The following is a 25,002-nucleotide window of genomic DNA, read 5'->3' as shown; positions in this document are numbered from 1 at the left end:
CAGGGCTGGGCATGCCCCCAGCTGCCATGCCTGCCCAGCCTGCCCAGGAGACTAGCAAAGGGTTCTGCAGCCAGGCTGGGGTTGGCAGAATGTCCCGGGACCTTAACTCCTCCAACAGGCCCAGAAAGGCAGGGAGCTTGAGCCTGACCAGGGCCTGGAAGCGACCACAGCCCACAGCTCTGGGCTGCAGCAGGGCTCACGCAGGGGCAGTGGCTCACACACAGGTGGTCCGTCTTGGATCAGGTCTCTGGAGAATGCATGGGGATAGGGTGAGGTATTACTGGGGCCAGGCTGTAGCTCAGGCCCCGGCAGGGATGGAGAGTTCTGAGCCGAGAAGCTGAGGCCGGAGCCCTCCTCCGATGGAGGTCGGGGAATGCTCTGGCCAGCGGGGTCCAGTCCGTCACACACCAGGCCTTAGGCTGTGGCCCTCATTTTAATTCCCTTCCCCAGAGCTGGTGCCTCAGCTAGAGCTCACCATCTCCTCTTTTGCCTTGTCGAGGCCTTCTGGACTCAGTTTACCTCCTTCAGGAAGCCTCCCTTGCCGTCCACCTGGGATAGATTGGAGGCCTGCGCCCTGCCCACCCCCATTCTCCTTCTCCTAGAGCTGACCACACTGTGGTCACCGTCAGGCCCTTGGCTACAGGGACTGCTAGGGCACCCTCTCAGCATTCTCTGCACCTGCCGAGAGCTGAGCAGAGGAGGCTTGTGCCTGGAGGCCGGAGGAGCAGATGCAGACCCGCACATCCCTCAGGAACGTGGGCCACCGGATGGAACAGTGGCCCCGCTCACTTCTTTTGGGCAAACCCACCCAAAGGGGGTTTTTCCCCATGGAGCCTGACATGTGGGAGGCAAGCCCCAGCTACGTCTGTGAGGGGGTTGTCTGCCCCCAGCTGGAGAGCCTCACATGGCTAAATAATGTCCCTTCGGAAAGTGGTGGTGGGCTTATCTACCCTGCATTTCCTTCAGGTCCTGGGCCCACAAACCAGGCTGCAGAGGGGAGCCAGAGAGCGCTGCGGGCGCAGGGCCTGTGTGTGAGGAGCAGCTGCCCGCCTGCCTGGCCGTTGCCTGTGCGGCTCTGGTGCCCATGGAGCTTCCTTTGCCAGATGGAAAAGGAAGGAAGAGTGGATAGGCTCTCCTCAAGGCCAAGATGCGGGGTCCATCCCAGGCCACGGCTCAGGACTCTTCCGGCCAGAGGTGCTGGGAGCACCAGGCAGGTAGCCACAGTGAGGGCCAGCTGTCTGGTCAGCTCACTTCTCCGAGAGCCCAGGTTCCCAGCTGCCCACTTGCGGGCACCCTCCTGGCATACAGAGATGGAGAAGCATAGCAGGCCCCTCCTTCCAGAAGCCCCCGTCTAATGGACCGGGAGCTTTGGCGTCAGCAGTCCCTAGCACAGTCTTCCCTGGACACTTTCTGTGTGACCTTGGGCAAGTTGTTTAGTCTCAGTGCGGCAGTTTTAAAAGGCAATAACCCGGGAGTAGTGACCTCTGCCTGCAGCTTGTTATGGGGATTAAGGAGACCGCAGGTGCTCAATCAGTGGCAGCTGTGGTGGAGGGAGCTGCCTGTGCCGGCAACCTGGAGGCATCATGGAGAAAGTTCTCCCTGGGGTAATCCCTGTGAACTCTGACAGGGCAATCCAGAGGGGCTTCAGAGAGGAGGTGCTATTTGAAGGCCTTTAAGAGTGAGTAGGAGTTTGCCAGGCTAAGGCAGGGAAGGGTGTACCACCAGAAGGAAGAGAAAGAGCAGAGCTTCCAGGTATGAAAGGCCAGTCACCCCGTGTGGCTGAAGCCCAGGGATGGGGAGGAGAAAGGGGGCCCTGTTTCTCTCAGCAGTGGGAGCCCGTTCTGGAAGAAGTGAGAAGCTGTCTTGATGAGAGAGTGGGCAGGTTTCACACAAACATCTTGGTCATTGCAAACTCGCCTTCTGCATGCATTCATGCCTTAGAACTTGGGGCAGTGCTCTAAGATCCTGCAAAGCTGCCTTCTTCCAGCTCCTCCCGAGCCAGGTCTCGCAGGCTGGCATCTGGTCCTGGGATTCCCTGACAGCCCCGCCTTTGACTTAAGGACCAGCCTGGGTCATCTTTTAATTTGCAGTCTCAGGAGTCCTGGGGTCCAGGACCAGCCCAGGCCTCACTCTTTCTGCGGCCAACGTTGCCGAGGAAGCAGAGTGGATGCGGGTCCCCGACTTGGGGAGGGTTCCTGGAGCAGTTTCTCCAGCCTGGGCCTGAGGTGACTGGAAGCTCCTGCAAGAGGCCAGGGTGGCTACTCCCCCTAATCCATCCCTGACAGAGATGGCAGCACAGAGGGGTGGCAAAGGGCTCAGGGGCCAGGCTGCCTGGGTTCATCCCTGGTTCTGCTGTTAACCAGCTGTGTGGCCTCAGGCAAGTTGCCTGCCCTCTCTGAGCCTCGGTTTCCTGGGTAATAATAGTACCTAAGTCACAAGGCTGTGGTGAGGATTATGTGAGAGAATTCTCACAAAGCAGGCAGCCCAGAAGCTCGTTCCCAGGCACACTCACCTGGGTGAGGCTAATCTGGTGCCCTTGGCAGTGTGGGCAAGACCACAGGGAACTGGATGGCTGGGGCGTGAGGCATGAAGGCCAGCAAGGGCCCACCCACCCCTGCAAATGAGTCACCTGGGGCCGGACACCCCTCACGTGTGGCAGAGCTGCCAACACACTGTGGGGCCTTGGGCCAGTCATGGCCCCTACCCTGGGCCTTGGTTTTCCTATCTGTGTGATGGGGGCTTGGGCATGCTCACCTCTCGGGTCCCCAGCTGCTGTAAGGGGCTATATTCTCTTGTCGCTTAGATTTTCTTGGATGGCTTCCATGTAGGTTGCGACGAGTGGTATGATCTCCCCATTGATTTTTCCAGAAAGGATGCTTTCTTCCCTTCTATTCTGTGAACAGCCTCGGTGCCTAGCCTTCCCAGTGCTCCTCCCGCCCTGCCAGCACACCTCGCCTGGGCTGGGGTAGGGGCTGAGAAGGTCCTGCAGGGTAGTGGCTCCCCGGAGGCCCCTTGTGGGCACGGGGCTGCCCCCACACCATGTGACATGCCATGTGTTTGGGGAGTGCCCTGGGAGTGGGCATACATGGGGCTAGGGAGCCACATCCAGCCCATCCCTGGCTGTGTGAGGCTGAGCTCTATGGAGGACCCGAGCGGAGAACACACTCGCTCTCCCTCCTCTGCTCAGCTCAAGTTTTGGAGTCGGACAGACACTCACCCCTAGTTCGACTGTGTCTGTGCTAGGTGATCAGTGCTGGGGGAGCGCGGGCGCCTTCCCTGAGCCTGCCTGCTTGCGGGACAAGGGCTTGCACCTCACAGGGCCCCTGAGGCTGGAATCAGGGAAACAGCACTTAGCGCAAGGTCACTGGTTAAGCACTTTTGTGGATGCAGCCCTCGGCAGCGGGCGATGTTAATGTCCCCATTCTACAGATGAGAAGGCTGAGGCTCCAGGAGCTTAGGGAGCCTGCTCAAGGTCACATGGGCCTCTGCCTGCTCTTTCTTTTTCACACCCACCTCTACCAAAAAGGAGCTGTGGTGGATTATAGTGCTGGGGGCGCATACCAGGCAGGGCGGGTGAGGAAGCCCAGAGACCACTGGGGTGACACGAAACCTGTGATGAGGTAGTTACTGTGCCAGCTTGTCACGGCTTGCCCACACAGGATCTGTCGGTCATGAGAACGATGGCCATCAGGGGTGTGGGGTCGCAGCCCTTGAGGAAGGCACTGTTGCTGTTCCCTCTGCTGGGAGGTGCCTGCCTGGGGCACTCAGCCAGGGCATGGGGTGGCTTACGGGCTCTGTGTGGATTCAGATCCCGGCTCTGCCACTCACCGGCTAATTATTTACTGCTCTGAGCTGCAGTTTCCACACCTGTAAAGGGGGATAATTCTGCTCACCTCGTAGGCTCGTTGTGAGGATGACCTGAGTTAATGCAGCATGGTGCCCGGCACACATTCTCAGTGGTTATCCCCTCACACCAGCTCAGATTCCCTGAACACTCCGTGTGTACTGAGCACCTGTCACGTGCCTGCACCAAGCCCGGGGAGCCACGGATCCGGCACTCAGGCCCCTCCTGTGCCCAGGGCTAAGCGTGTGGATCTGCTGTGCATGGGGAACAGTCTGCAAGAATTGGTGTGTTGGCTCCCACTGCTGGCGTGACAGACATCCTGATGAAATATGTCACTGTAAAACATTTTAAAAAGAAATTTCTAGAAAGCTTTCTTAACCCCATGGGGGCCATAAGTAGCCTGAGCTATTGTCGGGTTCTGGTCTTGGCTTTGCCATGACTTGCCAGGGACCCTCCCTTTCCTGGGCCTCAGTTTCCTCATCTGTAAAACGGGGCAGTAACCGTCCCCACCCCAGAGGGTTGGCCCTTGGTGAGACTGCCTGTGTGACATGTGCTTTGTAAGCTCGAAAGCCCCTTGCAGCTGTTGAGAGCTTTCGGTTCTGCTTCTGGTCATTCACAAGATGGTCCCGGGCAGATGCCTGTGTGGTGTCATGCTGGATGCGGACCCTGGGCGTGGATGTCAGTGGGATGCTGGCTCTTCTCTCAAGGCTCCCTGGGTAGTGGCCTCACTAAAACCCTTGACTTTTGTGATTTCCAGAGAACGTGGAAGGCCCATCAGGCAACCTGGCCCCTTCCAGGGGAAATGCTGGTAAGTGTCTCCTCCTCTCTGATAGTTCGTTCCACAAATGTGTTTGGAGCAGCTCCCTTTGCCGGGCATGATGGGGGCGAGCCAGAGGTCAACCCTGCCCTTGAGAGCTCGGTCCAAGAGGAGGGATTTGAAAACTTCACACCCGATGATGTCCAGGGTTCTGGGGTGGCTGGATGCAAAGCTGGTGGGCTTTTCACAAGATGCTCAGCCACAGGGCAACTGGCAGGGCCGTTTATACATGAATATTGACTTGTGTCCTCTGCTGGGAATCCTTCAGCAGCTCCCCCTTTGCCTTTGGGATAAAGTCCCCAAGCCTTTGGAGCGTGCACTGTCTTGCTTCAGCTGCATCTCTCGCTTTCTCATTTCACTTAAAGTACACTGTCCTCTGTTCCCCTCCTGGAGAACTACTTGCACCCTCCTGCCTCAGGGCCTTTGCTCATGCTTTGCCCATTGCCTGGAGCTCTCTTCTAACCTCATCACATAGCTACTTTCTATCTGTTCTTCAGGTCTCAGCTCAAACGTCCTGGATTCCTAAGACCTAAGGTCCCATTATATACCCTCTGTGCACCTGTCATGCTTTCTTACTAATATGTATCACACCTGTTACCAAATTATTTATGTGATGATTAATTTTCTCTCTAATGGCCCCATGGGACTGTAAGCACCCTTGGGCTCAATGCCTGGCATATGATAAGGGCTCAATCAATGTTTGTCGAATGAATTTATGATGAGTTTTAAGGTAAGGCTTCATGGAGGTGGTGGCATTTGAGTAAGACTTGAAAGAGGGTATAATTTCAATGTGTAGGGAAGAGGGAAGGGCTTCCTGCTTCGGGGAGCAGACAGGCACACGACGGGAACCCAACTTGTTTGGTTTGGCAGAGGCGGAATGGGACATGTGGGAGAAGGTTGGAGAGGTGAGCTGGGGCCAGACCAGGGCTTTGCGTTCCAGGTGCATGAGAATCGACTTGAATTCTGAAGCCCCTGGGGCCCACTGAGAACGTCTGAGCCAGGCGGAATAGGGTCAGAGCCGGCTTTGGGCAGCTGTAGTGAGTATGCCGCAGGGATGGGTGGGCTGGGAAAAGAGGCTGCAGTCAAGAGAGCCGGCTGGGAGCTGGAGAATCCATTGACTCTGCTGCTGTCTGTTTCCCCGGAATCACACGTGAGCCCTGGCAGTTATCCTCGAGAGCTCACCGGGAGCTGCAGGGCAGGGATGAGGAGCCGCACACCGTGTGACTGCTTCCAGAAGGCAATCACGTTGGTGGCAGGGCAGCCATTCCTGAGTCACTAGAGGGAGAGACAGAGTGGGGGGACCATCGCTGTCCACTCGTCTCAGCTCCCCTGATGGAGAAGGCAGCATCCAGCTCTACACCCCCACACCCATGTCCTGCTGCCTTCTGAGTGGCACTGAGGGACCAGTCTGTGGCAGAAGATGAGAGGAAACCTTTCCATCAAAGCCCAGCAACCAAGAGCCCCCTCCGTGCCCCATGGGGGGACAGCTGATGTGGCCAGAAGAGCCGGGATTCTCAAGAAGGACCTGGGCCAAGTCTCAGATCTGACACTTAGCAGCTGCGTGCTTTGGGCCTCCTGTTAGCAACTCTGGGCTTCAGTCCCCTCGGCTGTGAAGTGGGGGCTGCCCGGGAGTTGTGAAGGTTAAGCATGACGACACACATGGAGCCCCAAGCACAGGGAACCCTGGAGGCTCAGGAAGTGGTGGCCGGACCATGGCCGCGTTTTTCTCCGCAGTTTGAATTCTTCACAGGAAGCTTGGGTTTCAGGCTTAAAATGAAAAGCATGTCAACAAAACAGGATGGAACAAAGTCTTTTCCCAGCATGCCTCAGCATGCGGCACTGCCTTCCTGCGGAGCCAGACAGGGATGGGGCTAAAAGTCTTGAGCTCTCAAGCAGAAATAATCCCAGTGGAAAGGAACCTCCCTATTGTTAGCTCGTGATAAAGGGAGGCAGGGGCTCTGCAGCCCCACCTGCCTGGCTTCAGCTTCCAGTTCTGCCCTTCCTAGCTGCTCTGTGCCTCAGTTTCCTCATCTGCAAAATGAGGTAAGAATGGTACCCACCTCCTAGGGCTGTTGGAAGGATTAAGTGAGTTAAGGCAGGTAAAGTGCTTAGAACGTGCTTTTGTCCATACTATTGTCAGAGCCTTTCATCTGCACTTGAACTCTTTGTAGTGCTGTAAGTGACTCAGTGGGAGCTCTGGAGCCAGAAGGCTGAGTTCAAATCCCAGCTCTCATGCTTGCTAGCTGTGTGACCTCAGGCAAGTCTCTTAACCTCTCTGTGTGTGCATTTCCTGCACTGTACAATGAAGATGACAATCCCTGCCTCATAATGTTGTGGGGAGGAATGAGCAGGGTCACCCAGATAAGGGACCAGACTCCCTGGAGGTAGGCAGATCACTCAGCCCCTCCTCTCACGCAGTCCAACTTCCAGATGAAGAAACTGAGGTTCAGAGCCGTTGGAGGATTTGCTGAAGGACACACGTTGGTGGGACCAGGCTGGGTGCCCACAGCAGGGGCTGCGCAGGGAGAGGTGAGCCTCTAGGGGCAGGGGTGCTGAGCGGGCTGAGGGGTGATCTCCTGTGCTGCCAGGCTGCAGGCCCCAGTCACTCAGCTGTGTCGCATCTGGTTTCCCTCTGCTCACCTGTGGGGAGATGTGGGCGCTGACGCACAGCAACTGCCGCCTGTTGGGCAGGCCCTGGTTTTCTAAGTGTGGGGTCTGAGAGCCCCACACCCACCGCCTGCCCAGCCTCCAGGGCTTTGGCGTGTTCCCTGTGGGGAGAGGCTGGTGCTGACCCTGCTTCCTCTCATGTCTCTTTCGCTGTCCACCTGCAGACTTGGTGACCCACCAGCTGTCTGCATCCATCCATCTTTCCAGTGTTTACCGAGGGCTGGGAAGCTTGGTGGTTAAGAGTGCAACCTCTGAAGACCTGGACTCAAATCCCAGCTCGGCCTCTTCCAAGTGTGTAACTTGGGACAAGTTATTTAAACTCTCTGTGCCTCAGTGGCTCCATCTGTAAAGTGGGGTGATAATGGTACCAACCTCATTGGGTTGTTGGTAACGCAGGGCCCGTTCACAGTAAGCTTGGATTCCTCTGGGCTATATGGTCCTCGTTAACATGACCATCTTTATGGACATGGTTGCCCTGCACAGGATGCTGGAGACCCGAGGGAAGCAGAGGTGTCTCTGCCCTGCAAATGCTCACAGTCCCGTAGGAGAGATGGACACAGTCACAGATAGCCCAGTGTGACAGTGGGAGCTGAGGAGGGAGCCACAACTTCGATCCTGGAGGAATGGGGTGGAGGGTGGAGTTGAGGGGCAGGCCTCCTGAGCAGAGGTCACTGTGAGACCCTGTGAAACAAGTTCCTCCCAAGTATGTCACAAGTACAAGGCCCCACAGGATCCTACCCTTGCCCACCTCTGCAGCCTCGTCTCTCGGTCCCCTAGCCCTGCACTGGGCACGTCCCTCCTGGGAACAGCGGGTGGCTGTCCCCGCCCTGCTAAGTCTTGGTGTTTCCCAGCTATCTGCTTGGAGCCTCCCCCACCCCCTTAGCCTTAGAGTCTGCCCTGATCCGGCCCCAGAAAGCATTACTCTGAGCCCCTGTGCTCCTCCATCAGGGCTTACAGCCTGGCACACAGCAGGTGCTCCCTGTGGAATGAAGGCGTGCCCACAAAAGATCTGGCCACCCCTGCTGTTTGCACTCTCGGCATCCATCCGCTTCACTTCGCTTCTCGTTGGGAAAGTGCCTGGCTTGGGACAAGTTCCGCAGGATGCTGAGGGGGTTTCCCACTCTTAACCAGAGGCTTTTGTAAGTTGTCTCCTGGAGGACCGTGAGCAGGAATTGCAGGCCCTCCCTCTTCGTGTGCTGGAGTTCGCAGGAGGCCCCTCCCGAGAGGAAGGAGAGCTGGGGCTGGCTGAAGGGTAAAGGTGTGGGCTGTACGTGTGCCCAAGAGAGCCAGCGAGCGAGAGGAAGGACGTCCGCCTGCCGCTGGAGGCACTGACACCCGGCTCGCTTCGCGCAAGTCACTGATCTGCCGAGCAGGGCCAGTCTCCTCAATCAATCCGTGCTGACAGATGGTAGCGGAATCAGTGACCTAGAGGCAGAAGGCTCCATTTGTAATCCCGGAGTGGCCCGGGCGCCTGGAGGAGGGCAGAGGAGTTTGTAATAAAGGGAGTGACACAGGGTTTCCAAAAGCCATCTCTGAGCTGGGGGAGGAGGGAAAGGATTAATTTTGCCTCTGGAATTGAAACCACCGATTCAGTTCAATAAGTATTTTTCGAGTGGACTGGGTTAAGAGAGAGGGGAAAAAAACCAATCTACTGTCCTTTCCTTAAAGTGTGGTAGGAAAAACAGGATTCACACAGATAAGACAAGGAGAGAACAATAGAAGACACTAACGTGATCAAAGAGGAGGGGCTCCCAGTTATTGAGCTCCAGCCACCACGGGATCTTAGACAGTGACTTAACCTCTCTGAGCCTCAGTCTCCTGTGTGTCACATTGTGTCCACATCATAGAACTGTAGCTGTTATTAATAGGTGCTTGGTACTCTACTGCATTCTTTATGCAGATCTCTTTAGATTCCCATAACACCTTATAAATGAGGTCGTATTATCCCCATTTTACAGCTGAGGAAACCAGGGTTCAGAGAGGTGAAGTGAGTTGTCAGAGGCTACACAGCACAAGAGTAACCCAAATCTGTTGGCCATAACACCCACACATGTTCTTTTTCCAAATGGTACTGAAAGGGAAAGGGTTGAAGAGATCCAGGGGTGGAGAGGTCCAGGCTGGCTTGGCCCACAACTGGGGAAGTTTCTAGGTGGAGGTGGGCTGGGCAATGATCCCACAGAGTCTGAAGGGTTAGGGAGGGGGCTGTACGGTGAGTCTCAGGACAGGAGGTAGGAGCACACAAGAGCCTGGACTCCGATCATCTGTCTGCATTCTTTTTCTTCTTGTTTTTTTGAGGAAGACTAGCCCTGAGCTGACTACTGCCAGTCCTCCTCTTTTTGCTGAGGAAGACTGGCCCTGAGCTAACATCCATGCCCATCTTCCTCTACTTTGTATGTGGGATGCCTACCACAGCATGGCTTGCCAAGCAGTGCCATGTCTGCACCCAGGATCCAAACCAGTGAACCCTGGGCCACCGAAGTAGAATGTGCGCACTTAACCGCTGCGCCACCAGGCTGACTCATTCTTTCCCTTCTGAATGAGGCCCTGCACAGCTTGTCACCATCCCTTCCACGTTCCAGTCCTCCAGTCTAAGGCCTAAGTGAGCTAAGGAAGAAGGAAAAGGAAGGAAAGAATGATGGGGCAGGAGGCTCTAAGCAAAAGGGCTTCGTCTTTCTTTAAGAATTCTCTCAAGAAATCGAGGGTGTCCCCAATGCTCAGTGTTCAGGAAGCTCCCCTGCGTCCTTCCATGTTTGTCCAGAAAACATGGTCCGTGCGGAGAGTCTCCCCAGCCTTTCCCTCTGCAGCCCTGACCCAAGCAGAAGCCAGCACTGGGCTTTTAAAGTCTTGGTGCCAAAGAATTTGAAAATGAAACTCACAGAACAATGGGAACAGCCGGAGGGCAGGGCCTGGCCGCCTGTTCAGCTCAGCCCCGGAAGGCGGGCACCCCACCTGGCATGCAGGAAGTGTTGGGGAATCAAGTCTCTAAGTATAGCCCTGACCCACATTGGAGCGGGCCCCCAATTTGTGAGATTGGACAGAAGCCAGGAGAAATCACTGCCTTCCCCAACCACAGCCTCCTGAGGTGTCAAGACCAGCTCTAGCCCTGCCTCGGATCTCTTTGTTGGGGGCAGGTGTTGCCATAGCTTGGACCCTCCTTGGGTGGCCCCAGGCAAGACAAAGCGTTAATGTCCCTGGCTAGGTGGGGTGAGAGGTGAAAGGGTAGAGCCAGGCCCTGGGGAGCTGTGTACCTCAAATAAACTGAAGTCTGGGCCCCAGGCCACACCTGGTTCCTATCAGCTTCCACCTGCTTCCCAAGGCACTCTTCCAATTCCAGTTCACTTTCAAGTTGGGTAGCTTCAGAAAAGGAAGCCACATAGTCCCCTAACATCTAGGGCAGATGGGGGCCTAATTTAGAATCGGCAATTTTAGCCAACATTAGGGACGTCTAGTCCAAACTTTCCTTCCCATTGTACCAAAGGGAAACTGAGGCCTAGAGTGGGGAGAGAATTTGGCCCGGTTGCTGGGTGGGTTAGAGGCAGGATCACAAACACTCCAAACACATCCCACCCTCACTGGCCTTCTCACTGTTGATAGCAGAGAGTCACATGGCACAGACACCTCAGCGGGGGTTCTAAGACAGATTTTCTTTAAAAAAAAAAAAAAAGTCAAGCTATTCCTTTGCTCCGTAAAACATAGATGAGGTTTGCAAAGGAAGACTGGGAACCGGCCTGAGGTCTAGGCACGGCAAATCCTCCACCTTATCTCCAAATTAATTCTGAGCCCTGGGTCCAGCCAGCCAGGCGCTGCAGCTTGTTAATGCCGCCGCAGGCGACGACAACTGGCATTTGGTGAGCATCTATTTCACAGGCCAGGTTGGTGGGCCTCCCCGCTCCTCGCTTTTATTGCGGAGGAAACTGAGGCTCGAGAGGGCCCAAGTCATTCATCCAAGGACACGCGGCGCCAAGGGGCGGAGGCGACAGGGGAACCAGGCCTGCCGGGCTCAGAGGGCGCTTGGCGGGCGGGAGCCGCTCCCGTTCCCGGCCCCACGAAGGAGGTTACCGGGAGGAGGCCGGGCCCTCGCCCCAGGGCTCCCCAGGCTGCCAGAGGCGCGATTCTGCCGGCGGAGGCTCCAGGGAACTCCAGAAATCCCAGGGAGAGATTCCGGGCCACCAACTCCCCAGAAAGTTGGCTCGCGGCCACTCCCAGGACGGCCCGGCGCCGCGCGCCAAGATGGCACTGGGCGAGCGCTGAGGCGCGCGCGCTGTGCCCCGCGGCCGCCGAGGGCACCCCGCGCGACCCCGGCGGCCGGGCGAGGGTCTCCGCGGCCCCGGCCCTGCGCGCGCGCAGGCCTCGGCGGCCGCACGCGGGTGGGCACGCGCGCGCCCGCCGCCCCGCCCCCGGCGCCCCGCCCCCGCCGCGCGCCCCGCCCGCCCGCCGCGCGCTCTCCCGCCCGCCCGCGCGCCGCGGCCCGGAGCCTCCCCATTGGCCGCGCGCCGTCACCTGACGCTCTGTTATTTCCTGTGTGTTGGGAGAATGGAGAGAAAAAACCCCGAGCCGAGCCGCTTTCGGCCCCTGCGAGGCGGTCGCGGCCTCCGCCGGGGGAGCCCGCCCTGAGGCGCGCCCGAGCGGGGAGCGAGCGCGCGGGCCGGAGCGAGCCTCGAGGGGCCGCGGCCCCGGCCCGCCCCGCCGCCGGCCCGGGCGCCCGAGCGGGAGGCGGCGGAGGCTCCCCCGCCCCCACCCCGCGCAGCGCCGCCCGCCGCCGCCGCTCCCTCCCCTCCCGCCCCCGGCCGAGGCCGCGGGACCGGGCGGGGGGCTCCCGCAGGTAACCGCCGCCGGCCGGGGGGAGGGGCGCGGGCCGGGGGGCCGGCCTCGGGGGCCGAGGGCAGAGGTCCTGGCCCGGCCCGACCTGGAGTGCGGCGCCCCCGACTCCGCGGCTGGGGCTCGGGGTGCTGAGGGGAATGGCCTTGCCCGGCCCGCCCCGGGGGTGCAGAGAGGCGCGGCCTGGCCCGGCCTGGCGTCGGGGCGCTGCGGGGTCTCGGTCCGGCCTGGGAGTCCGGCCGCGCTTGGGCGCCGGGGGAGGTACCTGTTCGTCGTGGCCTCGGGTGCAAAGGCGGCGGGTGTGAGCGGGCGGCGCCCGGGGGTCGGCGGGGTCAGCGCCTCCCGCCCCGGGGCCCCCAGGCAGCCCCGGGGGTCCGGCGGCGCTGGCCTCTTGGCGGCGGGCAGGGGGCGAGCCTGGCGGGCGGAGGGCCCGGCTCGGGGCGAGGAGGGGCGAGCGGGAGCGGCGCCGGGGAGTCGGAGCGCGCCCCTGCCGCGGGAGGGACGGGGCCCGGGATGGCCATGTGAACACCTGAAGCCATGTGGACGCGGCTGCCGCTCGCCTGCGCGGGGGGGCGGAGGGCAGGTCCAGGCTGGCGGGGCGCAAGGTCCCGGCGCGGGGGGAGGGAGCGCAGCGCAGGACACGCTTCCTGCGTGGGGTTTCCTCTCCTCCCCCGCCGCGGTGAGCCGGGCGGGGGTGCTGGATCCCGGGGTCGCCGTGTGCGGGCGAGCGCTCGTTTGGGGGCTTGAGGCTCTTGAGCTCCTCGTCCCTCTTTTGGGGGAAAGTGGTGGTTGAAGGAGAGTGGCCGATCCGGCCCAGCCCGCTCTGGCGGCGGCGGGAGGTGGAAGGTCTCCTGTGTGCCGGGATGGGAGTGGAATTTAGTGAGTTGGGGGGGCGGGGGGGTGGTGCCGAGAAGCGGCTGCCTTCTGGGCCTGTGGGTGGGGATTATTGTCTGTTTTTGTGGTTGTGGATACTAGCGCTGTCTGCCTGTCTGTATGCAGCCTTTTAGTTTGCCCTTAGGGGACGGATCAAAATTAGGATTTTTTTTTCTCCTTTTCCTCCTTGCTTTTTTTTTTTCAACCCCTGGAAGATTAGATGACTCTGGTAACTGCTGTAAAATGGATGGAATTTTCGAGCTATTATCTAACAGGCATATCTTTGAAAGATAATTGGACCCTTATGTTAACAGCCTCACTGAACAGTTTTATAAAACATCTTATATGGGGTGGCAGCTTGGTGTTGCGGGAAACTGCGCTGAAGTCCGACCTGGGAGACCAGGAATCTATTTCCAGCTTTGCCACCAAGTAAACTGTAGCCCTGGCCGAGTTCCCTACCCTCTCAAGCCTCCGATTTCCTCATCTGTTAAGTGAAGGCTCCCTTCCAGGTCAAGCATTACAGGGGTTTTGGGTAGTTTTGTTTTGTTTTTGTCTCTCCTATCTTCTGCTTTGCTCTTAGCTGTAGGCAGCCTTCCTGAGAAATGCAGGCTGTGCCTTACCCGGCTGCTAGAAGCCTGTCTCACTTTTTAGTTTCCAGTCTCTTCCTTCCCCAACAGAGCACAAAACTTGGTCAGGGTACAGTTTTTCCTTGAGTCCCAGATGCTGTCCTGTGCTTCTCAGAAAGTATGTTATATTCTAGCCTGTGCTGAATGCACCTTGTGGGGTGGGTTTTTTTTTTTTTTTTTTTTAATCCTTGTGCGAGAAGTTATCAGGAAAAGATTTCAGAGAACGTTTGATGACTTGGAACTGTGGCTAGAGGAAGTGTGTTTGGGTCTGTGTGTTGGTTGGCTCCAAGGAGTTCTAAGATCTTTCTCTGCGGGGGGATTGTGGAGGATTTTATTTACAGTTCTTTAAAGGGATGTTTGGCGCTTGGCTAACTTTTGAAATTTCCAGCTTCAGGATTCTCCGAGTAGGGATAAAGGGGTCCATAAGATCTCCTGTGAAATGGTGTGCTCTAGTGGAATTAACCGTCACCTCAGGGTGCACTAATTGTTTGTGTCCCCAGTATATTCCTTAACCCTTCCTCTCAGATGCTGAAGAACCCCAATTAGTTTCACTGATTTTGTAGTGTGTGAGGGCCTTAGGCTGTGCTTTTGACTGGTTAGTCCTTCTAGACCAGCCTTAGAAGTTGGTCTTGTTTGTCTTAAATTCCTAGAACTGTGATGCCTGAAGGACACGTGCATAATGTGGTATAGTACGCCTTTCTTAGATCACTTTTTAATTCCGTCTGTACAAACAGTTTCAGAAAGGGTCCTAGCATTGGGAGATGTACTCATAATGTTGACTTGGGGATGGGCTGGTAGATTTTTTTCTTGTGTATTAATATTAGGCCTAAAAGGTAGAAACATTTATACAGCTACCCAGATTAATTATTTGAAGTTTCTCAAAACAAGCAATTTATTCTATGTTGGTATTTGAATTATAACCGTGTATTTAGTGTGGGATTTAAAAAACCCTAGTTGCTTAAGCTGTAAGGAGTTAATCGCACTCACGTATGTTTACATTTGTGTTATAACTTAGGAGGAAAAAGTTACTATAAAACTTACTCTACAGAGATAATTTGTGTGTATGTATGTGAGAGAAAGTTGCCAAGGTGGTTAGATGTCAGGAGACATGGCTTTTAGGTTCCATAATTTTTTAGTGGTATACTTTTTTTGTTTTTATTTTCATAAAGTGGAATGGAATGTGGTTGAAATCACATCTGTTTAGACTGAGAAATTAGAGTTGGACTTCTTCTGGTGAGTTCGACCTTCTCTTCATACAGATAGGAAAGGTTGCTAGCATTTGTTTAAAAAAAAACAAACCAAAGTCAATATACTAGATTCTGTCCAAGATTTTAACTTGTTTTTCAAAGTCCACCTGGCAGACCTGAGAGGTAGGTCGTGTCTTCTTTTCCTGAGAGGTCGTAGAGCTAGTGAGGGTCAGTGCTGGCATGTGACTGTCCTCCCCGCGGCTCCAGAGCCCTGACTGGGTCTGCTATAGCTCACTGCCTGCTCAAGGTGCACATCAGCTACTGGTAGATTGGCCTTGGAACCCTTATTTCCTGCTCTGCCCCCCTCCTTTTTTCTTTTCTTTTTTTTTTTAACTTATAATGAACTTGAAATCTGGACTCAGGCGAAATACTGGAAAGCATGGTTTTTATGACTGTGCCATGTGGTTTAGTGACCCCGGGGAGTTTTCTAAACTTTCACTTTGCCCATACCTGGCCAGTTTTGCCAGTGTGCCTGATATTTCATCTAAAAAGTTTCTTTTTCATGCCCAGTTCTGCCATTCTGTCTTGAGCTGAAAATTTCTTACGTCAGCTCAGAATGATAGAATATTGAAGGGGCCTTTCCCCTTCTGTCTGCGTTACTGATTCACAGCACATGGGAACTGTATCTGTGGCTGCTCTCGGTTTGACCAGGTGGGACTCGGAAGATCCATTTATGAAGTATGGTCCTTCCCCGGTTTGCCTTAAGCGCTCTTCCTCATGGGGGCTTGCTTGTGTTCACGGCACCTTAGCTCATTAGCTCTGTCTGGGGTTGCTGACTCTGCTGCCTTCGTTTTCTTTTTTGTGGAGACAAAAGTAACAAAGCAAAAGAATGAAACTCTTATTTATGTTGGAGTAAAACTGTTCATCAAAGTTATATGTTTGAAATATAATGAAGTCAAGACTTTCATAGAGCGTAATTCGGTCGCATTGTACTTAGACTGGATAGTTTTTTTATTAGTAGTTAGGCTGTTGAAAGTCCTCCTAATACCCGTGGTACATGTGGTATGGGTGGAAGGTGCTCATGGCAGACACAGTCAGTACTTTCTGCATTAGAGCTGTGTTTGCTTTGTACATAGCGCGCACGGCCCAGCAGGAAGATGAACTGTAAAATGACTTATTGGTATGTCTGTGGCTTCTTATCTGACGCTTCCCTGTGGGGAAGTTTAGAAAGAGAAAACATTAGCTTGGGTGCTCTGGCAAGGTCTCTGTGTGTGTGTGGTGATTTTCATTAGCAAGTATTATAGGCACTGTTCTAACATGGGAGATGCAGTGGCGGGCAGGATAAAGAAGGAGCCTGCTCTGGGGACAGCCTGTAAACAGTAAGTAAATAAGAATGTCAGATAGTGATAATAGTTATGAAGAGAATAAAAAGATACTATGATAGTGACTCGGGGGCGCTACTTCAGAGTGGGCATGAAGGTGTTCCCTCTTCTGAAGCCTTTCCTGCCAGCAGGGCAGTCAAACTTGATCTGTAGGAAGCATGAAAATGACATTAAACAAAGGAAATAATTTACTTTGGCTTGAGCATCTTAAGAAATTAATCCAAGGAATAGAAGTGGGTTGGTTGAAGTCTTCCCACTTTATATCTTTATGCTTTGTGAATGGGAACCTGGCTCAATAGAGCTAAGGAGGGATAATTAGTGGTACCTTGTAAAGGGTAAGAAAGAGGAATGTTGGCTGCTTTTTAATAATCCTTCTGATAAAATATGTAGAGATGTGTTATAATATTGGTGAGTGCTAGGCATTATTAAAAATATCGTTTAGGTGTGTTTATATTTCTTTGTTGGGGAGTTGGATTGGGGTGTTATAATCGTCATACTTTGTTAAAGCTTCAAATGAAGGCACCGAATACTGGTGACATCTGTATGCAGGCTACTTTGGTAGGCATTGCTTCCGCTGGAGGGTCCAGGTGACTGGGTGAAACTCGGGTGCGGGGCTGCTGAGAGAATCAAGGGTAGCTGAGAGCAGTGCAGGTCAGACCGGCTTTGTTAACCATGGCCCGGAGGGGTCATCCTCCCAGCCAGCCGGCTGGCATCCTGCATACCTTCCCCCACCCTTTCTATACTGATTATAGAATTATACAGAGAGCTGAAAGAAACCCAAGAAGTTGTCTGGGCTAGCCCTTTGGCTTTATAACTCAGGAAAGATGCCGAGAAGGTGGTGACTTGACCAAAGTTGTGCAGCTTTACACTGAGAGAGTCAAGGCCAGGACCCTGTTCTTTGCCAGCTAGGCTAGTGTTCTTTCCACCATAGCCCGTGCTCTCACCAGAGGGTTGGTAGCTAACAGTTGCTCCTGAGTGGAAAAGAAAGGAAGCCTCGGGGTGCTAATGTGCTCACTTAGGAAAAGGCCCATGTAGTTCCAATCTTAAGAAGTCAGGGAAAACACAGCATATCAATCTTGAAAGCAGAGTATGGACAAAGAGAATTGTACCATGTTACATTTCACAGGCTATGTAGTGTTGGTGTCTTAGGCCCCAGTGAGACATAATCTCATCCTGCTTATGTCTTAGTCCAGAATCGATGACGTGGAGAAGCTCTTTGCCACGTTCAGCATTAGTTGTAAAGTTAGAATAAGGTCCTTTTTGATGTAGGGGGAAGTTTCTGATACGTGACTAAAACTGACTTCTAGAATTCAGAAAGTGTTAGGGCCCTAGCAGTCCCAAGTTTTCTCACCTCCAGACCTCAGTTTCAGGGAGGATTTCACTTCTACAATTAGAAGGGCCCCGAGGATGGAGCATTACTTTGGGAGCCTGGAGATCATTCACTGTGCCTGACGAGAGGAGGGATTCTTGAGGAGCAGGGCTGCTTCCCTGCACATTTCCCGGCGTTAGTGCCCTGGTGGGCCAGTTACCTAGGGGCAGATTTTGTGTCCCTTTGGCAGTAAAGTGAGAGGGCACTCTTGGTGTGGAAGTCTGTGTGATGGGCACTTCCTGGAGGCAGCAGAGTATGTGAATGAAGGAGGACGTGTGGCCTCAGTCTGGCTCCATCACCTGTTTGCAGTGGCCTTGGGCATTTTGCCTGAGCCACAGTTTCCTCATCTGTAAAATGGAGCTATATCTTTCTTAGGGCCGTTGGGAAAAGGCGCTAAGATAAGAAAAGTATACAGTAGAGTCACCACTTGTAAGTGACGCTCAGTGAATGGCGGTTGTTCATTAAACAGACATTCCACATTATGCTGTGTACCAAGACACTGAACTGGAGCAGGGTGGTTCCTGCCCATCCTATTGATTTTATGTCCTCAAATATCTGCCCTGTAGAGAAGGACAATTAAACCAGGTATCAAAAGTGCTCTGATGGGGAAGTACAAGGTGCTGTACCACGACGTGTAATCCTGACTTGAAAGGTCACAGGAGTCTTCTCAAAGGAGGGCCATTTACTTCCTGATCCACGGGCTTGTCTCTCAGCTTTTTCTTCCTATCTCTGTGGCTCATTCCTCCCCTTCTGCTTGACCGTTGGCCTTCCCCGGACCGTCTTATTTCAGTGTACTCTCCCCCCGCTACTCTCAGATATCCCCAGGCTTTCATGATTGTCCATAATGTGATGACGTCTGTGTTGTCCATCACTGTGATGACCCCCACATTGATATCTTCATCCAGACCTCTTCCAGTTCCTCCAACTCCTGCTCGACGCTGCTTGTTGGATATCTCACCAGTAACTTAAGTTTCACGAATCCAAAACTGAACACTTCTTCCTTGAAAACTCTCCTCCATTTGTCCCCTTCTCCATAAGTGGCTGTACCATCCACCCAGTATCTCAAATCAGATTCCTCTTTTTCTCTCATCACCCTCCACATTTAATCCATCACCACATTACTGTCAGTGCTCTTTCCCTACTGTGACTTGAATCTGTCTGCTCTAGTGCCACTGCCCTCCGAGCCGCCATTGTCTCCCACCTGGAACACTATGATTGCCTCCGCTTTTCTGTTCTAGTCTGCCTTTGTTCCTCTCTTTACCCATAGCAGCCAAGAATCATCTGTCTCTCCTCAACTTAAAAATTTTTAATGGTTTCTCATAGCACTTAGAAGAAAATCCAGACTCATCCCCATTTCTCGCAAGGCCCTGAATCCCCTGCTGCCCTCATGGCCTCCTGCTGCTTTCGTTTGCAGTCCCCCAGCCATGCCCACGTTCTCTTAGTCTCCTGAAGGCACCCAGCTTTCCCGCCTCGGGGACTTCGGTGTGTGCTGCTTCCTCTGCCCAGAACACTGGCCAGCCCAGCCTTTTCTCATCCTTCAGGATATTTATCAAATCAATAAATAGTGTGAGACAGGCAGCAAAGGGGATGGGGTAAGGAGGAAAAGTGTCTTTGGAGGACATCTACAAAGGTCTGAAAAAAGAGATATAGAAGGAAATATGTTTGAAGAGTTGAAAGAGGGTGATTTTGGTTGTGGCATAGGTGGAGTTATTCAAGCCAAACACCTAGGAGTCAGGCAGCCAGAACTCAGATACACTCCTGATAAGAGTGTAAAAATGGTGCCTTTACTTTGGAAAACTGTTTGGAAGTTTCTTAAGAAGTTGAATGTATGTCTCCCCTGTCACCCAGCAGTTCCATTTCTAGGTGTTTATCTGAAAGAAATGAAAATATATGTGCACAAATAAGCCTTGTACAAGACTGTTCATCGCAGCTTTATTCACGGTAGCCATAAACTGGAATCAGTCCAGATGTCCGTCATCAGGAGAATGCATAAATAGACTGGTATGTTCGTACAGTGGAAGCCCACTCAGCAATGAAAATTAAATGTACAATGATATAGGTAATAAGGGTGAATCTCACGCATATGTTGAGTGAGAAGCAGACACAAGTACATAACAGATGATCCCATTTATAAGACACTCTAGAATCGGCAAAACTAGTCTGTGATACTAGAAATCAGATTGTGGTATGCTTCTTGGGTAAAAGGAGATTGACTGGCAGGGGGCCATGAGAGAACTTTCTAAGGTGACAGAAATGTTCTAAGTCTTTATAGTCATTCATCAAATCTATTTGAATCATATACTGTATGTAATCTTGCCCTCCTCCCAAACTGTTTTCCACTTATCAGCTAAAGTGATCTTTAAAAATTCAAATTGGATTATCTCAATTGTCTTCCTGTAACTTTCCACTAGCTTTCTGCTGCTTTCATGGTGGCCAGCAAGGGCCTGGCTGACACCTGCCTCCGCCTGAGCCCATCCCTCTGAGTCGTCTCCCTGCTCCCTAAGTTCCAGCCTCGTTGACCTTTGTCCTGTTCCTTGAACACCTCTCAGCTCATTTCTACCTTAGGATCTTTATACTTGGCTCCTCCCACTGCCTGGAGCACTCCGCCTCCAAAATCTGGGTGAGTTTGTTTCTGTTTGTCGTTCGGCTTTGGCTGAAATGTCTCCTTCTCTGACCCTCCCTGTCCGAAGTAGCGCCCCGTCACATCACCCTTCTGCATTTTATTCATAACTTTTTCACCATCTGAAATGATCTTGTCCTTTTATTTATTCATCTGTCTCCTCCCTCTAGGATTACGCTTGGCTTGTTCACTGCTGTATCTCATTGTGGGCAGCAGTGTTGGGCACACAGTGGGCCATATTGTTGACTCGGTGAAGGTATTGAGGATGGTGGTGATGGATGAGAACTGTTTAGAAGGTAGACTTGTGAGGGAGGAGCCAAGGAGAGTCAGGACTTCTGGAAACTAGGCGATGGTGGTACCATTCATTGAAATAGAGAACAATCGAGAAAGGGAAGATTGGGGTGGGGTATGAAGTGACGAATTTCGTTTTGGACTGAAGTTTGAGACGCTTATAAAATCTGACATTTAGGAGAAGGAACTGAGCTGTAGACTAAGACTTGGAGGTTAGCACGCATGTTCCAGCCTAGGAGGCGATGAGATTGCTCTCAGGGGTAAACGAGGAATGTGAGTGTGTAGAGAAGTTGGTTGCTTCCTTTTTTCCTGCCTGAGTGATTGGCATCTGCTGCCAGTAACAGACTTTACAGAGCTGAGCCTCTACGAGGTTTTGTAGTTTTAGACACTCCACCACCACCCACCCCCAGTAATGTTAGTGTGGCTAATAATGACAGGTGCTCAGAAGGTGAGGACAAAACTCTGAGGAATGTGAACATTTCAGGGAGCAGGGAGGCATTGAAGGAGCAGAGAGGATGCAACCAAACAGGTTAGGAGGAAAACCCAGAGAGCATGGCACAAGGAAAGAAAGTTTCAAGTCAGAGGTGGCTGCCAAGGTTTCTGAGAAGCGTCAGTTTGGAGGGGAGGGAGTAACTAAAGCCAGATTGTTGTGTGTTGATGAGGAAGTGAGGTGAAGACTAGAGACAGTAAGTTTGGAATCAAGCCTTCCTAAAGTTTGGCTGTTAAAGAAAAGTTAGAAATAGCTGCAGGGAGAATCTGGGGTCAGGAGAAGCTATTTTTTTGAATATATGAGAACCTTGAACATGTGTAATTGGAGTGGGAAGGAGCCAGCACAGGGCAGGGCTGAAGATGCAGGAGAGAGTGTTGCATTGAGGACCTTCTTGGAGGACTCAGGGCCCAGTGTGATGCAGGGGATGGGCCTTGGATTATAAGAATACCCTCTCTCAGAGGAAGACGGGTGTGTGGGCTGCAAACAGACAGGCATGCAGGCAGGAAGGAAAAGAGTGCTTTCCTGTGTATTCTGTGAAGGTGCTCTGCTGAGGGACGAGAGCAAGGTGGAGAGCTGGAAGCTTTAAGAACACGGCTAAGATTTGAGGAACCTGCTGTGGCAAGCAGGGAGAGCTGACTCAGGAAACAAGAATTGTAGGCAAATAGTGAGAAGTAGTCAAGATGAGCTTTCTACCTCCTGGGATTTTAGAGAAGGTGATCAGACCTTTACAATCCTTTGTCTAGTTTTGGGTGCTAGTGGTCTGGACTCAGCTTCTCCTGCCTTGTGTCTGGCACTTCTACTCCTTCCCCATATGCCTCTGCCATTCCTGTTCATTAGACGAGTGACTTGTCAATTATTCCAGAGCTCTCATGTTTATTTAACCAGTACTTATGTAGCATTCACTGTGTTAGGCAGGCAGCACTGTTCTGAGTGTTGTATCACAACAGCACAGTCAGGTGGGAGGCGCTCTTGTTCCCTCGGAGCTAGGCTGCCCCAGGTCTGTAGAGGTGAGTGAGGCCCAGGTGGCCTGGCTGGGGTGGAAGAGGTGAGAAGCATCCTCTTCCCAACGCCAGCCAGAGCAACTCTTGTCATCTCATTTTTTGGGTAGCTGCCTAAGATTTTTGCTGGAAAAACTGCAAAATATTTTTTTATCAGACTACACTAGGCTCTAAGGTCCTTGTGGTCAAGGCTGTGTTTTGTTTTATTTTATAGCCCCGCGTCTGGCACATTGCCTTTCAGTGCATTGAGAGTGGATGCACCATTCTGCCTGAGTGTCTGCTCTGGAATGCCCTGTCTTCCTCCTCTGACTTTATGTATCACAGTTATGTGTGTTGTATATTACAGTTAATATAGCATATGACTATTTCACCTCAAGATGGTATCTTCTTAGATGTTTGCCATGCCTTGTTAATCTTTATTTCTTTAGATCCCCTTCACATAGTAGGTATTAAAATAATCCTAAATTTGGATTCATAGGAAACTTGTGAAGCGTTCCTAAGAATAACTAAAATGGCTGAAGAATGGGGAAAAAATTTAGAGAAATTATCGGCCAAAGAACTGAGTTAATATAGTCTGATAAAGTATTCTAAGCAATGAGTTCATGAGGGTCTTAGGGCGTGTTGAAGAGTGATGGCCAACTGCTCCTCCTCTCTGGGAAGGAAAACAACAGCGGGTGAGAGCGAATGGAGTATTAGTGGTTTAGGTGAATCAACCAGATAACTCCTTGCCCTGTGAAGAACGCTGGGAATTTCTCCTGGAGAGTTTTAGAACAATGGAATCGAGTCGTTTGTTTTCAATAATTCCTACTTGATGGCAGAGGCATGGGGAACATGCCCTCAAGATTCCAACCAAATGACTCCCATAAACTCAGGCTGCTCAGTCAGTGTAAATGAACCTAAACAGATTCACAGGTACCTGGACATTAGTGAACAGAATTAAGCAGAAAAGTACACGTTGCAGTGAATTTAGTGCTACTATTTTTTTTCCTAGTGGATATGTAAGTTTAAACAGAAGAGTAGAATTTTCGTCTTCTTTTAGTTGAAGAAGTCTTTGTAGAATGGGATTTAAGGTCTAACACACTGAACAGGAGAAATTTGGGTCGGAGTGAAGGCCATTGCGTCATTTACTAAATGTCTCTTTTTTTGAAAACTTTAAAATTTTGCTACATTGGCTAGCAAAGTGCTGAAAGTTAAGGGATACTCCTGAAGATAAGGGACACAGGCCAAATGAAACCTCTGTAAGAATGAAACATCAGAGGAAATGCAAGAAAGAAAATTTGTTCTGTTCGAATTCACCAAGGTCCTAAGTATATATCCTGCTAGGCACAAGAAATGCAAATGTCAATAAAACATCTTCTGTTTCCCTGCAGTTCAGTGACTCTAGGAGAGTGAGATGGGAAATGAACATGAATAAAGTCCAGAAGGCTTTGAGGCTGTAATAGTGATGTAGCCAGAGTTGTAGGAGAGAACTAGGGAAGAGACTTAACTCCTGACTCAGTATGGGACGAGTATCAGAGAAGGCTGTAGAGGAGGATGTGTGAGCAGGACCCGGAAGGGCAGGTGGGGGAGAGCCAAGTGGATGGGTGGGGAAGGAGCGTTCCAAGGAAAGATCCTTGAAGAACTGAGGCTCAGAAGTGTGTGGCATGTTACAGAGCAGAGTGCAGGCTCTTAGGGGGCCTGGAGATGACAGGGAAGGGATGGTCAGAAGGGAGCGTGGACCGAGAGTGAGGTGGGAATAGCTTGGTGTTGGGCCTTAAATCTGGGCCAGGGCTCTTGATTCTCATAAATGGAACAGGTTTTGTGAAGAGAGGTGTGATGCATCTTTGAGAGGCTTGTTCTGATTCTGAGGAGAGGTGGCGGTGGGAAGGAGATGGGAGGGCTTGAACCAAATGATAAATTGATCATCTTCGCCTCTTCCTGGTTTCCTCATGGCCAAAGCCTCAGTCCACATGAGAAAGAGCTGTAAAATTTAGCAACTGGTTTAAATAAAATGGATTTACAGGAAATTTTGCTATCAACCCACTTTGATTCCAGAACAGATAGGCAAGGATATTTTATTTATCAAAAACTTGAGTAAGTAATACTAGTAATAAATATATAATTATTTTATATCAATAATAAATTCTAAGTGCCAGACATTGTTCTAAACACTTGAAAAGTATTACCTCTTAATCCTTTTAAAAATCCCAGGAGGCAGTACTATTATCTCCATTTCTCAGAGGGAACTCTGACAGGTTGAGTGACTTGCCCAGGGTCTTTTGTCTAAGAAGTAGCAGAGCCAGGATTTGGAACTGGGCATCTTGACTTCAGATTCTCTGCCCATAACCTGTACACAGTGCAATTCTGTGTTTAATTTGAATGAACTGGAAGATGACTCTTGCAGAACAAGTTTGTGACCCCTTTGAAGGGGAAGAATTTGGGTTCGGATGGTAGAAACAGAGCAGAGTGGAATCCGGGAATTGCCATTTGGGGACCTACCTGTTAGGACCTCATCCGTGTGCGGGCAGGGACTTTCTATCCCCGTCGTATCCCCAGCACCTCAAACAGTGCTCTGTGTGTAGTTAGTGCTCAGCAATTAGTTTTTTTGTGAGTTAGTAAATGAGGTAGAAGTTTGCTGCCAGCTCTCAAAAGAATGTGCCTTGGAAGCTTCTCTTTCTTCCTGCCTTTTGGTTCACTGTTCATGATCCCTTTCTGAATTAATGAGTTCCATGAGTTTATCACTTGCTTGTTTTTATTGAACTTATCTTGCTCAGCCTTCAAAGGATACCAGCTCAGTCTACTGTTTTCTGGATTAAAAAAGTCAGCAACTTGGGGCCGGCCCCAAGATGTTAGTGGTTAAACTTCAGCACGCTCTACTTCAGCGGCCCAGGTCCGCGAGTTTGGATCCTGGCCGCAGACCTACTCCACTTTTCGGCCATGCTGTGGAGGCATCGCACGTACAAAGTGGAGGAAGATTGGCATGGATGTTAGCTCAGGGCTAATCTTCCTCAGGGAGGAAAAATCAACTTCTTTTCACAATC

At 52.1% G+C, this 25,002-nt stretch overlaps 1 protein-coding gene across 13 annotated transcripts in view; it reads left to right on the top strand.

Annotated features, from left to right (window-relative positions):
* Positions 1 to 25,002, top strand: part of TCF20 (transcription factor 20) — a 184,688-nt gene that overhangs the window by 76,487 nt on the left and 83,199 nt on the right. For 5 of the 13 annotated variants that reach the window (XM_070599624.1, XM_070599617.1, XM_070599619.1 and 2 more), the window contains one exon: positions 4,602 to 4,652. The exons of 3 other annotated variants lie outside the window; for them this stretch is intronic. In XM_070599624.1, coding sequence (XP_070455725.1) covers positions 4,647 to 4,652 — 6 coding nt within the window. In that variant the 5' untranslated portion in view covers positions 4,602 to 4,646. Of the gene's footprint in view, positions 1 to 4,601; positions 4,653 to 11,850; positions 12,151 to 25,002 lie in introns of those variants that run through there. 5 more of the 13 variants (XM_070599626.1, XM_070599625.1, XM_070599621.1 and 2 more) reach the window with 3 other exon arrangements.

This window comes from Equus przewalskii, chromosome 29 (assembly GCF_037783145.1).
Source record: "Equus przewalskii isolate Varuska chromosome 29, EquPr2, whole genome shotgun sequence".
Lineage (NCBI taxonomy): Eukaryota > Metazoa > Chordata > Mammalia > Perissodactyla > Equidae > Equus > Equus przewalskii.
The sequence above is the reverse complement of the archived record's forward strand: the minus strand, read 5'-3'. Positions and strand labels throughout refer to the sequence as shown.